The sequence below is a fragment of the Acipenser ruthenus genome, chromosome 1 (genome assembly GCF_902713425.1).
Source record: "Acipenser ruthenus chromosome 1, fAciRut3.2 maternal haplotype, whole genome shotgun sequence".
Taxonomy (NCBI): Eukaryota; Metazoa; Chordata; class Actinopteri; order Acipenseriformes; family Acipenseridae; genus Acipenser; species Acipenser ruthenus.
This window is the reverse complement of record NC_081189.1, coordinates 42,331,715-42,348,658: the sequence shown is the minus strand read 5'-3', so window position 1 is coordinate 42,348,658 and position 16,944 is coordinate 42,331,715. Positions and strand designations below refer to the sequence as shown.

Sequence of the window (16,944 nt, the reverse complement as noted above, 5' to 3'; positions counted from 1 at the left end):
TATACTCTTGTTTGATAAACCCATCAGACATTCCCTTTTCAGTACAGATTGAATGATTTTTCTCAATACACTAAATTAATGTCCCTCTAACTAATCTTTAGACATCAGGGGTTTTATTAAATTGATTTAAACAAAGGTGGATCTAGTACAGCTCCGTTAAAGTAATTAAAATGAGTCTATATGTTTTATATAAGGTACAAAATGGCTCTATTTTAATATTTGAATGGCATCTTCTGATCAGACTGTAGTCTGTTTAGGATACCAATGACTTGAACATTTGTGTTGTTGTTGTGGATTCGGCTGGCTATATATGAAATTTAACATAATAAATGACAGATTTGTTTATCAAAGCATACTTTTAAATTAAAATGAAAGCCTTTTAATTCTATTCAATTCCACATTTCATTTTAAAAGCACAGTGTCTGTTTGCAAAAGCTCTGTCAAAAATGACAAATTATATATTCATGTTATAATAGCAAAATGGTAGGGTGGTACTTTTTTTGGCGTGCACTTTTAATACGATATAATGAAACATATTTATAAAATTATGCCGGTGTAGCCAGCAAATGAAGTGAATCAGTGATCCATTGAATTTAAGTGCAAAATATTGAAATCAGCCTTGGAACCTGGAGAGACCTGCTTGTTCTCCTGACAATGAAGCAGAAGTGTTCAATGGAATGAAACATTGTTGAGTTTAAAAAATGCAACAGACTGTAACATGTTCAGTTAAGCAACCAAGTTTTTGCATAGATACTTCAGAATAAATATAGATTTAGTAGTAATACATTTAGTCATAAATATTTTGCATTTGGTATGTCAAATTACGGGAAAGTTGAAATGTACATTTTGTGCATACTGTAAAATTAATAATGTTGACATTGTCCACCTGCCAGTAACAAATACAAACATTATATATACATTTGAATGAAATGTAATAACACAGATGCACGTACATGTTGAATAGCTATTATTATTGAGTATTTGTCTAATGCATTTTTGTCTGCATTCACCATTAAGATCCTCTTACAGTACAGTGCTAAGGTGGTCGTTGTGTGGCTGATAAGTTTCTGTTCAGACAACCAAACACTTGCATTAAAAAAATAAATGGATTAAACAATGAGTACAGAACCTCTTACATATTCTAGCTGGCAGCATTCAGAATAGTAGAAAGTCTATGGAAATTATTCACCATCAATTTTCCAAGCAATAACAAGGCTTGGTGGCTTTTTGCCCCTTGCCATGTTTAGAGCTTTCAAAATGATTGCGTAAACTATGTTGGAGAACAGTGAAGAACTAAAACTGATTAAAATGTTCATGCTTGAATGAGGCTGATGAAACAGTTCATTTGGACTTCCACTGCCTCCCGCAGCTCAAGCTGAAATATTAAAATTCAATGGCTTTAAATCTCTCTCCTCTCAGTTCAGAAAAACATTAGATTTGAATGGGCTTAAACGCATAATTCATTGGTTTGGAGCAACATGTATTAAATCTATTTTAATGTTACTTATGTAAGCAAAAGAGGTGGTTCATATGGTTTTTGTTCTTTTGAAAATGTTATACAGTGAAGGTCTTTAATGCTGTAGGGGCTTAAAGCTCCCAACAAGTTCGGACCGCCTGCAGATATTTTGATATTGATATTTTTTGGATTAGTTATAAGCTTGTCAGTGCTTCTGATTTATAGACCAATTAGCAAATTTAGATCGGTCTGTGTGGCGGAGTGTCCCGCTCCTATGTATTATTATTTGTATTTTTGTTTGCGGCGCGGATAAAAGCGCCGCGACTTTTGTTATTGTTTTTATATTTATAATTTAAAACCCCGTGAGGATGCATGACTGATAAGCTACTGATTATGTAACTAGCTGACAGTCGTGTCAAACGCGTGCAGAGGGGTAACAAGATAATTAACAACTAGTTAACTCCTCGGCCAGAGTATAAGAACCTGCAGCTGTCCGTTCGGTTGGTGGTGGAGTGTACAGAGGAGAGTACGGGGAACGGAGAGAGCGAGAGAGAGCGAGGAGAAACAACAACGATATTTAGAAACAATTGCTAAAACGTGCTGGATTAGCCAGCACGATACTTACTTGTTTGTCTGTTTATTTGTTTGGCCCTCGTGCCCTTTGGTTTCTATTTTCTGTTTTGTTTAAATCTTTTGTTTTGTTTTGTTTTTATTTATTAATAAAATCACCTGAATGCCGTAGCATTCAGCTTCACCCGCCCATCCACTGTTGTGATTCAGTTACTTCCTGGTTCGTGACGTCATCACACCTCACCACTGCGAGCTCGCCTGCCACAGTCTGCCAGCACAAAATGCTTTCTGGTCGATATGCTTTGGCCCCAGTGCTTGTCAAGCAGCTTGACAAGCAGCTCACCCACCCCACCTCGCATGTTTAACAACCAGGAATGCTGAACGACTCTTCTGTCTGTACCTCTCTTTAAATCGGTGCCAGGCACTGAAATATGAATAATACCTGTGAATAACATACCAAATTTGTTGCATGTTTTTAAATGTTTGAAATTTATTTTCTTTTACCTGCTTTAGGCAGTGTTTGCAGTGTGTGTATACTTGTTATCTTCCAAGGATTTAATCTTTTTATTGTTGTAGCTGCCCTTGAAGATGCACTGTCTTGTGCTTGTGTGTTTTTTAAGATTTGCACATCGATTGGATGGCAATGTACTGTAAAGGGGTTTACTGGCAGTTCTCATTGACCTGTATATGACATGCATCATCTGTACAGACTTTCTCAGAATTGATCAAACACGCATCCTTTCTGGGTCATTGGCTCAAATTGAGAAAGGCAGGCATGATCTCACAGTTTCATGCATATGAGCTCTTCGTAAAAATACTTATTACAAAAGTCCAAATGAAGTGGAATATTAGTCAAGTTCTGTGTTATTACGTTTGGAATGTATAAAAGAAAACTAGTTTAGTTTGTGGCCATCTAGCTGTGGTCATTGTTAGATGTTGAAAGGAACTCTTAAGGTTACAGATTACATAACAATAATACTTGCTGCATCAATATAGTTGTGAAGTGATTACCCTGTATGTCATAAAAATGTCTCCAGTCAACAACAGTGCCTACTTCAATACAGGTATTTTGTCACAGCACGCTAAGTTGGATTTGCCATTGCTCCCCCCTTTTAAGGTAAGCATTTGCTATCTCAGTTTTTAAAACTATAGTTCACAACATAACAGTGGAATGATGACAGTACTACCATGCAGTAATTATAGGGCGGCATTTTCGTTTTAGCTTTATTTGCTTCAAAATCATTTCAAACTTGTAATAGATTAGCAAGCACTGGCAAAATCAGCTCAGTTTTATATGGTGCAAAACGTTTTGGTTTGTTTATGGACTTTGGATCCCTGCATGGTGCCTGCATTAATAGTCGTATCGACAATAACAATCAACCATTAACATAAAAAAGAACAGTCCTACTACAGTCGCAGGTAGTTTACAGAGCCTATGGGTTTCTGATCGCATCATCAATAACAGATTATTTTAAATCCATTGATGGAAACGTCCGGTCTACATTTAATGTTTTCAAGAAAATTGGCTTCATCACTGTCATTCTCATATCCACTTTGATATCTGACACATTATGTCTGGTGTTCAGCACTTCTTTAATCTGTTCTGTATACCAGTCTGCCAGAGGGTGGGATCGCTACGAGTACTGTATGCAACCCTTTGATTGGTGGAAGTATTATTGGTGGTCCAATCAAAACAATAAATAAAGCCCAAATAAATTATCCACCCATTATACAGTATAGCCTAGGTTAAGATAAATAAAAAACTGAATAAAAAACTAAAAACCCTGAACCTTCGAACCCCCTCCCCCCCCCTCCCCCCGGATACAGTCTGCACCCCCCAGTTTGAGAACCACTGTTCTAGCCTGTGCTGCACAAATACTTGTAGTTATACCTACAGTATATAGTCTCATATACATACCACCTTGACTGCACTGGGTGATCTAGGAGGATTTATTTTCCTCTCATTTCTGTTTTGATGCACTATAATATTCTATCCTTGTATCAATCTGTTTTTTGATTTGATTGGTTGTTTATTTTGTTACAGTACCTGTGAGGGAGCAGGCTCTGTGAAGATTAGAAGTGTCTCCCGGTCGGGTTTTGATGATGCCATTTGGATATTGGCAGAGAGCTTTAGTGGTTGTAAGTGGGGAAAGCAGAGGGTTACTGTGACACAGAATCCCTGGAAATTCTCCAGTGGAAAACTGGACTTGTTCCAAAGAAGTGGGCTTTGTGTGTGTGTGTGTGTGCATTAAAAAGAGTGACAATTGGAGGTTAATTCATCTGTGGCTTTGTTATCCCACTTGTCAGAAGTTCTGTGCAGTGCTCTGGAGATGGGGAAATAACCATTACACTTGCCCCGAATCCCTTTAAAAATAAATGTAATATGCCAAAGCACTTGCAGAAATGGGTTTTTATAGAACTGTTGAAATTGCCTGTCCTCATTTGACTTTTTATATTTAAATTTATTTTTTAAACTAGCTGCTGCTTTATTTACATTTTATTTTGACTGTTGTCACCCTGGTTGGAGGCAGGCCCAGTGAGCTGTTGCCTGTTTAGCAATTCCAGCCATCTGTGGGTTGGCTTGGTTGTGTGTTTTATTCTGTTGACAGCAATGCAAGAACCACATACTATCCTAAATATGGCAACTGCACAAAACGCAATGAACTGATTGGTACTGTACTTAAAAATAACAATGCAAACAAGTGTATGAATTTGCCTTCAGGAACTGTACCAGTTGACAGGGGAGAGGCTTGGCAAAGTTTCACCAGGTCTGTCAGTAGAGTTGTCTGGCATTTACCTTTTTTGGTTGTTGCTCTAAATTTCAGCTAGAAATGGAGTTTAGATCTAGCCAGTAATGATGGATCTTTATACAACTGTTGATGAGTACGGTAAAAAAATTGCATATTTCATGACACAGTGGTATTTTATGGTTTAAATTTATATTTATGAAAGCAGAAAAATAGCATTTCACATTCAAACTTGATCATTTTTCTCTAATTATTCAACGTTACCAAATATTGAAAAACTTACCCGAGTAAATGCTAAATTGCAGAATACAGTATTTTTTTTTTTTTTTTTATGTCCACCTTTTTAAAGTCTGTTTTTACTATGTGATTTTATATTAAAAAAAAAAAAAAAGTGACGGTTACTATAGTGCGTCAGTAAAGCAAACATTTGCTTTATTTATTTATTTATTTAAGTAAGTGCTAAAAAATATGTAGGCCTATGTTGACCCTATTTCAGAAATGGAAATTTTCACGCAAACTATATATTACACGGCAATGCGTAAATTTCACGGAAATCTGTGATAACCGTGGAAAAAAAAATACAGTCCAAATCAAACCTATTTGGATAGATCATTGTGAACCATCTATAACATGTATTTCCTTCAAGTTTTACCATTTTACCTGTGGCTTTGTAATAGTTATTAAATCATGTAATGGTTTCACACAGTTTCTAAACAGTTTAAAAATTGGTCTGAACATGCAGTGCCATGTTCTCTATTGCATTGCTTCAAGTTTATTTAGTACTAGCAGTTTAAGAGCATGACCCCTGTCTGCCTGGAGAAATTATGACTTAGGAAGAGGTTCTTTGAGAACTGCAGTAGCGTGAAGGGCGTTCTTCCTCATCCATGATCTAATCTGCATAAACCTTCTTTTTTTTATATACCCAGGCTATTCTAGTGTGAAATAATCCTGTGCATAGTTCAGTGGGTCATTGGATGTGAACAAAAGAATCTAAAGTTTCAAGAAAAATTGCCCTTCCTGTCCTTTTAAGGTGGAGTTATACTTTTGATGAAGCTATGGCAGCTGGACTGTATCAAGGACAGGTTTTAATCTACTACCTTAAATCTACATTATGAATTCATTGTTAAAACTTGACAGAGCAATATAAAATCTTGTATGATCTGCTGTATTGGCTGGATCAAGTTCAGGCTTGTCTTATAGTAACAGGGCTTTTAGCAGAATCTGCACTACTAGGACCCAGGTTGAATAAGCATGGAGATACAGAGAACCCACTTTCCTCGCTTGATGGTGGTCGCTCCAGGACAGGCTCCAGGCACATTGAAGCCCTGTTCTCTTAGTTCCATACATTGTCAGTATCATTAGGCATTGCTCTCATCTCTGCTGTACATAGTCTGGATCATGAGGCATTGTGTGTGTGTGTGTGTGTGTGTGTGTGTGTGTGTGTGTGTGTTAATCATTGGGGCTGTCTTCACATTTTATGCATCCTCGATTTTCAACTTAAAAAAAAAAAAAAAAAAAAAAAAAAAGATTGAGTGGATAGATGCGTGATCATGAAAAAATATAAAATATTTATTGTGCTCTTGATGCACTTTTAGGGATTTATGATGTTGGAAAACTAGTACGTAAGGCACATATCAACTAACCAGCATTACATTTTCTTGCCCTCCACAGCAACAGCAAACCATCTTTCCCACAATGGTTAGTACAGCACTGAGCTTGATGCAGCCTCAGCCGAGGTCAAGCAGTCCATTTCTAGCTTCTCAAGGGCTTTCTCTACGTGTTGCCAGTGTACTGGTAAAACAGACTTTAAACTCTTGTCAGCACAGTTACTGGTGCATGCATCACAGCCCCACTCAAATAAACCTGTCACAACACAGACTCCGCAGCCAGAGAAGAGTACAAGGGCAGGCCTCTAGCTTTTCATTCGAGCAGCACTAAACGTGCGCAGAGTGCCCAATTATTTCAGCATTATTGAGCAAACCTACAGGAGGACCCGAGCCTCGCTACATTAGATTTTCTTTAGTAATTTGCTCAAGTACCGCTGAGGACACTTTAAAATAGTGTCTGCAACTAGCTTCCTTTCTGGGTTATTAATTCAGGTTTTCTCTCTCTCAAATTAACTCACTCTGCATGCTGTGCTGTGGTGCTGAAAATGTATTTAAACACTAACTTTCTCAAAATATAGGCTAGCTTCAGCTATGTCCCCACCACCCCCCTAAACAGTGCTGCTTTAAAGGCTGTTTGTGTCATTTGTATTCATTTATTTTTTTAGAATTTCATATATCAATATTTCAATATTTCATATATCAATATTTCAATATTTACCAATTTGCTCAAGTGCACCATATTTTGTGTTACAAGAACTAGTATAAAACATCTTGCTTAATTTAGTCATCTTGGCTATATTCTCAAATCAATTTCAGAAAGAATAAAAAAATCACAATACAGTTAACAGCTGTTTTTCTTTTGTTTTAGAATTCCACCTTGAGTCAGTAGCTTTGCGAATCTTGCCCAATGCGTTCCTGTTGCTTATTTTGTATTTTGATATTGAGTTGTTTTTGAGGAACGGATTGAATATATCTGTCTCTTTTTTCACAGCAGCAGCAGCTCCAGGCTCAGCATCTCTCACATGGACATGGGCTTCCAGTCCCCCTCACGCCCCACCCCTCGGGTCTGCAGCCTCCAGCTATCCCTCCCATGGGCAGCAGTGCAGGTCTCCTGGCCCTGTCCAGCGTGCTCAGTGGACATCCTCAACTACCAATCAAAGATGAGAAAAAGCACCATGAGAATGATCACCAAAGAGGTAGGAAAATGCGCACACACTTTTCCTTTTTACATTTCATATTAATTGTTTTCTCTTTATACACAAACCGCTTTTTTTGGTGCTGCCAAGACAGCAATCATAAAAATGTCAATTTAAAAACTACAAATATATTTCCAATTACAAATTGACACCAAGTTTCTGCAAAGCTGTTATCAAAAGACAGCAACAGAATAGCTTTTGAACATCTGGAGGTTTTTAAAGGGTAAATACTTCCGGTTGGCCTTTGTAGTGCTGGTGTTCAGAGCCAGAAGCTTTACAGATATATACACACAGTAGTAATGATCTCTTTTGAAATGCTGTGTGACAGTATCTGCATCTGTAATGTGAGTTGTCATCTAATTTATCACTGTATGTATTGGCGATCAACCAGTCAACTAGGATAATGGACATAACGAAAGAGAAGTGCAGTGCAGCAGTTTAACTGTGTCAGTGGAGTTACTATGATGCAGGGGTTTTATATTTTACAACGCAACATGAACATATAGAAGAGCTAAGCCCCTTTCACACTGGCATGCTTTACCCGAGTCTGAACCTACCCGGGTCAGGACCCGGTGTCAAGCAGGGTGGGTGACAGACGCAAGTACATAATCCCTATATCCATGCCTCGGAAGCAGCTTGTTACAGATGCTTCCGTACAACCTTCTCTGAATTGAACCGTCGACCCAAATGTTGATAAGAGCAAACGTTTCTTCATCCCTGCTGCAATCTGGCTCGTGGTGTGTCTCAAGCAACAAAAATATGGCTAAACAGAAATGTTTCTTGCGGAAGTGGAACCTTGTTATTTCGTCGGTCGTCATGCATTTTGTCTCGCTCAGCCCGGGTCAAAGTGTGTCAACCCACATCCTGAGGTGGGTCGCGGGGAGCCTGGGTACGTGATTTCACATTACGCAGGATTGTGACCCGTAGCCAGAACCCTGGACCGGACCGGGGTAGAAGTGCCAGTGTGAAAGGGTCTTTAGAAGTGTCTGGTTTACTCCAAACGAATAAATGACACTGACCTACCATACCAATTCCACAGAAACTATACATACTCTTATCTGTTACATGTACTGCAGGTCCTGCAAAAACTGTTTTTCTTATCACTATCACTGGGTAGACCATATACCATTTTGATTACACAGCACATTCTCAGCCACCCAATGTTTGAGTGAAAGGAAATGCCATTATGCCACATGGAGTTTACATCTTGTACATTTGTCTTTGGTTAGAGTACTTTTTAAATTAGAGAACAGTAGCAGTACCTCACTGAAGTCTTCTTGCCACTGTTTAGATTTTTTACATGTACATACAGTGTTTTTTTTCTGACACCTTTTTTTTTTTTTTTTTTTAATGGGCTAATTTTGTATTTACAGCAGTGGCAGGGGATACATGTTACTAACAATTCAAAAACTGTCAGCCCAGTAAATAAATGGAGAATTGTTAAGATTGTTTTTCATAACACTGCTTTAATGTTGTTTCCCCCCACCGCCCCTGCGTCTTTATTGAAACCTACAACTAATGCCTTACTGATGTGATCTGTTCCATCAACAGATAGAGACTCCGTAAAGGTAAGAGAATATTCTTTATGCTATACTAGTTTGTGTTTGTATAGTATGTTTGTTGCCTAGTGAAACAACATATAGATGTTATGAATCGTCAGAAGTAAACACACAGCAGGGCACATACAGTATTTATATTGTTGGGCGAAGGTATTTATACAACCATGGTTTGGTGGGTTGTGATAAGCCTCTGTGCTAACTGGTGACCCCCATTACCCAAGGAGTTTTTCATGTGACTGAAGACCTGGCGTTTTCTGATCCTACATTTGTCTTCAAGTCAAAATTCTACTATACAAAGAGGGATGTACTCAAGTGTGCTATTTTTTGCTACTGTAATAACAATAAAAAGAATGGTTTATGTATTTTAAAAACTATAAATGAAGCATTTTATATGTGGTTTGAATCGGCATATGTTTGCTCAGTTTATTGTATTACTACCAAGAAGTATTGAAATTGGTAATCCCAGTTGTGGCAACATTCAGTTGTTGGCCTTTTATAAACCACTGATTTGGCAGTGAAATATGATCATTTTAGATGTTTTATTATTATACTGCCTATTTAAGTTGTAGACTTTTAAAAAGGTATAAAAAAAATAGTGCTTTGTTCTTGTTTCCAGTTGTGGTGTGATCAATGTTGCTGATTGTGTCATTCTAATGAGTTACAGTATCCTCAAAACAATTGTGTGTTGTGGTTTTTTTTTTGTTAGAAAAAATATTTTTTTATTGTGGTTACACAGTAGTCTCCAGCTAAGAGAACACCCCTCGGGAAGCAAGCGAAGTGTTCTCTAAGACGGAGTTAGTTATGTAAAGTAACAGACAAACTAACTTTAATAAAACTAAAGCAAAACAACATGGTCAAAAAAGCTTAAATCGCTATGTACTATGAAATTAGCTGCTCGGTGTGTTCCAGGATATCACAATGGCAGAGGCAAAAATAATGGCCGTTACTTAGGGTTAACTTAACACAAATTAACACAGCACCCCTACACACATTACAAAATGCAGCAGCAATATACAAGACATGCACATTATTTTACAGAATGGTGAAGCAACTCACCAGAACGGGAAACACCAAATTATTTGGCGACCTTGTCTGATTTCAGGTTTTTTTCAAGAGAAACAGCGGTGCATTTTGCTGTTTTGTGTACATGCCATTTCGTAGCGCTGAGGTGCATTCGTGGAAATCTGAATACAAACCAATTCAATGATATGACGCCTGTTCAGGAAAGATTTAATAAGACACTCTCGCGATGACAAGTCGCTTTACTGTATCCGGTGTGAATGAACCGCTAGCGGTGCCAAGAAGGTGTTCTTTTAAGAAGTTCCTGTTCCTTATCTAGAGCATTTACAATGGGGAAAAAAATCTGTTTCACCACAAGGGTGTTCTCTTAGGAGATGTTCCTATATGGGGAGACTTCAGTATATGTATATTTATCAAAGTGCCTGAAATTTCAAATTTCATCTAACTTTCTAGGCAGTTTGAGGTTAAATTTTACTTTAGAGATTTGCTATAAATTGGCTTTACATTATTTTATAATCTAGAATTAAGTCTGTAAACCATGACATTTCTTTACTTTGCTGACTTTTAAAAACATTAGGGTAATTCCTTTTAGTACTAAGGGCTTGCTGCCAGCCTATCAAGGTAAAACAGTAATTTGCTTCCTGTCCATTGCTGCCCAGAACCTATTGTTGTTCTATTGATCTGTTGCCCCTTTAGTTGCTCTGCGTAAAAAGGTGCTTTTTATGATAGTCTTTGTGCTGGGCGGCTTGCCGGGTTGTTCAACAAGCTTGAGTGTGCATGTTTTGAGCTGCCTTTTGAAATGATTTATTCATTCAGGGTAATGCTACTTAACTTTTAACAAGTAATGAACACGACATTTATTTTCTTGTTGCATTTAATCCCCCCCCCACACACCTTTTTCTCCTTAACAAATGTGCAAATAAGCAGAACTGTCTCTAAATACAAAGTGATTTCTGGCAGTCTGTCGGGAAGTGCATATTTAAATTAATGATCCCTGAACGTTTTTCTGTCTGTCCTTCTAAAGTAATTCTTTCTCCTGAATCACATCCAAGAAAAAAAAAATGCTATGTAAAGACATATTGTTGCATTTAGTCTTTTATAAGTAGTGTTTTGATTTAATTTTATAGGCAGCAGAAATATTTGATTAGCCCAACCTTGGTCTACAGTAGGTTTAATTGTGGGAAATATTGCTGTTGCTTTGAAGAGGTTATCTAGTGGGTTGTTAAATGGAGGATGGTGTTTAATGGTTTAAATGTAAAGCTGTTTAGACCTGCTCTTGAAGTAATCTGATATAAAGCACACAGGTTTAATAATGGGGGGTAAAAAAATATCAGTGTGCTTTTAAGCACTTTGATGCAGGCTGGTAACATTTGATTCCATTTCAAGTACAAAATGTAACCATTACTGAAATGGGTATTTATCTCCTAAAGACCCGAATCCTGAATATTATAAACCAAAGCAGTCATGGCTGGCCCCGGAGAGCCTTGTTCAGATAAGTACATTGTTGCTTCTATCTGTATATATTTTGCATTTGTTGTGTTTTTACACAAATTATATGTGATATTTAAACATCACTGTAATAGTTTTTACTAATTAGGCATATTGTGTGCACTACAGTCTGTTGCTTGTTGCGTCCCACTGTGGCCTTATGCCCCACGTGAAGCCAGCGGCTCCAGTCACTCCTTCCCAGGAATCCAGCAACAGTCGGCTGACTTGTGCTCTTCCCCCCAGGCTGCATAGCTCTGGCTGGAGCTTATTTTATTTCTCGTTTTTGCTTTTTAGCACCATACACAAGACATTTATATTATTTATGTAATTATTTAATTTATGTTTTTTGTTGAGAAAGTGTTTTTTCTCTGTGTGTGTTTCCGCACGCCCCAACAGATACTATGCGCAGGCCTGTCTGCAACATGGGCTCAGCAGCACTGCGCAGGACCAAGGTACTCTATTCAATTGTTGTTGTTTCTTGCAATTTCAACCACAGTATCTTGATGCTGTTTTGGTGACAGCTTTTAGCATCACCATTACGAGGGCTGTTAGTCCATTCTAACACGCAGGCTTCCTTCAGTCTTTTGTGTGTGGTACTGACTGAGTGCTTTTGCCAGTGGCTTTTACGTGTGGGCATCCCTGTACGTTGCCACCCACGTTAACTGCGAACTGGTAGACCCGTACTGAACCGGTACCGAGGTCACTGACTCGCTCCGCTCCCGAACCGGGACCGAGGTTACCGCACCAGTGCCGTCCCAGACTGTAACCATAGCGACCCGGTGCTAAAGTCAACGAACCGACCAGGTACTGCCCCTGTTCCAACCCAGTACCGTACCGTACCAACCCGGTTCTGACCCAGTGCTAAAGTCGCCGAACTGGCAACATGCCGAGCCTTTACGAAAGGCACCAAACTGGTACCGACCCGGTACCAACCTACATGGTGCGAAAGCCACCGAACCAGTACCAACCCGATGTTAAATGCACCAGACCGGTACCGAACCAACCCAGTACCTTCCAGCTGTATCTGTACACTGCATTGCTTGCTCCTTGTATCATGCCTGGGTTATATATCCCTGTGAGACATTCAAGGCCAGTCTGCTTATTGAGGAAAAGCACGGCTAATCGCAGCTTCTGTGAGTTTTATACCCCTTTTTCCAAAATCACGCTTGAGAAACAGCTATCCCCGCAGCTCTAAGGAGCGCTCTGCATCCCTTGCTCCTGCTCAGCACTTTTCCCCATCACCATCTTTTAGAGAGGTGGCTGCATCCTCACTGCATGGCTCTATGCCAAGAGAGCAGACAACGCACCCGGGAAAGACACGCACCCATGCCGGAAACCATCCTCATGATCTTCCTCATCTTTCTTGAGCTCTGCCTTTCCTTCCCCTTCCCCCACGTAAGAGAGAGATGAGTCACCGTTCCAGGCCACCATCGGACTCGGAGCAGATGGAAAAGCTTTGGGTAGCTGTTATCACCAAGGAACCATTCTCGCTGAATTACTGCAAGAACGTTTGGCGCCACCTTCCCCGCCTGTTACCTTGGGGGGCCCCAGAGGATAACAAGCACAGATTGGCCGCAGGAGGACATACTGTCCATCGCCTCCTCCTGAGGAGGTAGGCTAACAGGAGCTTGTGTTCCTGTCTGAGGACATGGAGTCTGACCTCGCGTCCCCTGCGGTTAAGCTCTCCCTGTTGGCAGAGCTTATAACTCTAATCAAGAGGGCCACTGCAATCTTGCAAGTGCCCTGGCCTACAGCAGGAGAAACAAGGCAGTCGATTTTCGATGACAAGCCTACCACCTCTCCCATATTCCCCCCCAGTTGACACAGATTTTTTTTTTAAATCCAGTCTTATTGGGATTGTCCGGCAACAGCTCCTGCTGTTTCTCAGTCAATGGACACTGAATATAGGGTGCATGATGTGAAGAAGCTGGGCCTGGCCTATTTTCCACTGGTTGAGGCTTCTATTGCCGCTTTGGTCCAGGGGCCTAAGTTAGCCCTCCTATCTAAGGACGCTGCCTGCCCTAACAAGCAGTGCCGGGTCTCTGAAGTGATCATCAAGAGAGCCTATCCTGCCAGTGCGTTCACCGCATAAGACCGGCATAGCCGGCTGCGCCCCCTGCCAGAGGTGATGTTCTGAACCGGCCCATGGCTCCTCGCTACAGAGGCTTTAATAGGTTCCACCGCCCTGCGCAGAGACAGCAGCTGCAGGCCAAGCCACAGGCTAAGCAGCATCCTCAGGAATATGCTGCCACAGGCCCAGGGTCAGGGAAGCCATCTGGACTATTGGCGTTAGTGCACCACAGACATTAGATGCTTACTACCGTTCAGATCAACTATTCGCTGCAGTTCAAGCACGGTCCCCCTCCCTTTTCATTGCGTGACTGTAACATCAGACACGGACCCACAGGATGACATTATGGTGTCTCAAGAGGTAGCAGCTCTGCTGCAAAAATGGGCCATTTGCAGGATACACCCCCTCCAGTTGGAGGAAGGGTTCTACTCCAGGTACTTCCTAGTGCCCAAGCGGTAAAGTAAATCTGTATCTAAGCCAAAGGAGGTTCAAAATGTTGACAATCAATCAGGACTATTTCCACATTCCCATAAAACCAGCGCACAGGAAGTACATGTGGTTGCCTTTCAGGGAGCCGTGTATGAGTCTTGCCATTTGGCCTCTCCCTAGCTCCCCATGCCTTCTTGGAGTGCATGGAAGCTATCTTGGCCCCATTGAGACTCAAAGGCATCAGAGTACTCGATTATCTGGACAACTGACTAATTTGTGCCCAGTCTCCAGCACAGACAGAGGCTCGCACGGAACTGGTCACCTCCCCCGTTCAACAATTGGGCCTTACGGTCAATCATGCGAAGAGCCAGCTCACGCTTTCCCAGACAGCCTCCTATCTAGGAGTGTGCTTGGACTCCGGGTCCATGCTGGCCACTCTATCAGATGGTAGAATGCACAGAATAGTCACCTATTTGGAGCTCTTTCAGCTCAACAGAGCGCTCATGGTAGTGATGTTCCAGAAACTTCTGAGCTTGATGGCAGCAGCTTCTCAGACCCTTCCATTGGATCTCCTGCGCATGCGCCCTGTGCAGACCTGGTTCAACAGCAGGATTTTTCAGCCCACATTGATCCGGGACTGCCTATTGAATGTGTCCCACCACTGTCTGAAGACAGTCTCTTTGTGGAAACAGTCGGCCAAACTACACCTAGGCGTAGTGCTGGGCAGTGTCACCAGAAGGGAGTTCGTGTGGAATGGCCGGGGTGTGCAAGATGTGTGGGAACCCCCCTTGGCAGGGGCTCCACATCAGTGTTTTAGAGCTGCAGGCAGTTTACCTGGCCTTTGTAGAATTTTTTACAGGAAGTTGGAGGGAGACATGTGCTTGTCCGTACAGACAACACAACAGTGGTGGCTTACATCAACCACCAGGGCGGCCTCAGGTCGCCCAGTCTCCATCGTCCATCGCAAGCTTTTGCTGTGGATGCACGAGAACCTCCTTTCACTGCGGGCAATGCATCTGCCTGGGTGACAAACTGAGTGGTGGACCTCCTCTCAAGGGGAACCCAGCAGCTAAGAGTGGAGGCTTCACCCTGACGTGGTGAGCCTCATCTGGGAGAGGTTCGGGAGAGCAGAGATAGACCTCTTTGCCTTACCCAGGAATGAACCCACTGTCCCCTCTGGTTCTCCATAATAGGAGACGGAGAACTGTTCGCCCTGCTCCCGCTGTGTCTGGAGAAAATCAGACAGGTCCGGGCCAAGGTGCTCCTAGTAGCCTCTTATTGGCCCAGGAGACTGGTTTTTAACCCTGATGCAGTCTGTCACGGAGCATGCCAACGTGTCGCGACCTGCTCAGTCACAGCTCTGGTGCTGATGCCTGAACGGCTGCATTTGAGCCATCTGGGCCTGTCCAATAGGGTTATTGACACCCTACAATATGCCAAAGTAGCGTCCACGCTTTCCCAATATGGATACAAGTGGGGCGTCTTTCAGAGGTGGTGTCTGCCTCATGGGTTTGACCCCACGACTTGTCCCATGGCAGTAATACTGCAATTTTTGCAGGATCTGTTTGATGAGGGGAAATCCCCCTGTACATTTTAAAGGTCTATCTGGCAGCTATTTCAGCTTGCCATGTTAATAATGACTCAGTCTCTCCAGGAGCTTACTTTTTGAAAGGGGCTCAGCAGCTTCGGCCGCCTAATGAAGGACATTGTTCCTTGCTGAGGCTAAAAGTGGCGCTCCATTTAAGCCCCAGCTGACCAGAAATTTGTATCATTTAAAGTGGCTTTCTTGCTCGCCATCACCTCTGTAAAGCAAGTGAGTGAGATGCAGGCTTTCTTGATAGTGAAAGCCTGCTTAATTTTTACAGAGGCCAGGACAAAGGTCACGCTCCGTACCAATCCTGCCTTTTTGCCAAAGACTCGGCATTCCATGTCAACCAGTCTGTGGAATCGGAGGCTTTCTATCCACCTCCTTTCCAGTCTGACAGAGTGACAGCTCCATACACTCTGCTCAGTTTGGGCCCAGACGTGCTATGTGGACAGGACGAAAAGTTGGAGGCAATCCGAAACCATTTTTTTATCTGCTATCGGACAAAGTTCCATGGTCAAGCCTTATCTAAGCAGCGGCTGTCCAAGTGGATAGCAGACACGGTCAGGACTGCATATGTGCTGGCCAACTTGCCCCCTCTAGAAAAGCTCACTGCCCGTTACCAGGGGCATTGCAACTTTGTGGGCTTTATTCTAGGGTGCATCTGTCAAAGACATTTGCAATGCAGCAGTGTGGGCTACTCCCCATCCCTTTACTAGGTTCTACAGACTTAATGATGTGGATCCTCAAAAGGGCAGCTTCTCAGTCGACCCTTACAACACAGGCATAGAGGAGGCTTGGTGGTCCAGTGGTTAAACAAAAGGGCTTTCTACCAAATCCCTGCTCAGCCACTGACTCATTGTGTGTGACTCTGAGCAAGTCACTTAACCTCCTTGTGCTCCGTCCTTCGAATGAGACGTAAAACCGAGGTCCTGTTGTAAGTGACTCTGCAGCAGCAGTTGTTGATGCATAGTTCACCGCCTAGTCCCTGTATTTGTATTTGTATTTGTATGCTTTGGATAAAAGCGTTTGCTAATGACTAATTTAGTAATACTAGAGGTGAAACTCTCCCTCAATTTTTTAACCCTAGCTAATTGTTACTGGTGTTCCGAATGGCAACACACAAGGCAGCCTCGGCTTAGCCTTGTAGCATTCCAGTCATTGTTCAATATTCCCTTGCAACGGCTTTTGTACACTCACCCATAAGGTAATGGTT

General features: G+C 41.6%; 1 protein-coding gene across 3 annotated transcripts in view; it reads left to right on the top strand.

Moving 5' to 3' along the window:
- LOC117421089 (transducin-like enhancer protein 4) overlaps positions 1-16,944 on the top strand; it is a 90,050-nt gene that overhangs the window by 33,399 nt on the left and 39,707 nt on the right. The window contains exons 7-9 of one of the 3 annotated variants that reach the window (XM_059025418.1): positions 6,445-6,471; positions 7,372-7,576; positions 9,128-9,144. In XM_059025418.1, the coding sequence (XP_058881401.1) occupies positions 6,445-6,471; positions 7,372-7,576; positions 9,128-9,144 (249 nt within the window). The remainder of the gene's footprint in view (positions 1-6,444; positions 6,472-7,371; positions 7,577-9,127; positions 9,145-16,944) is intronic. The other 2 variants (XM_034035023.3, XM_034035022.3) reach the window with 2 other exon arrangements.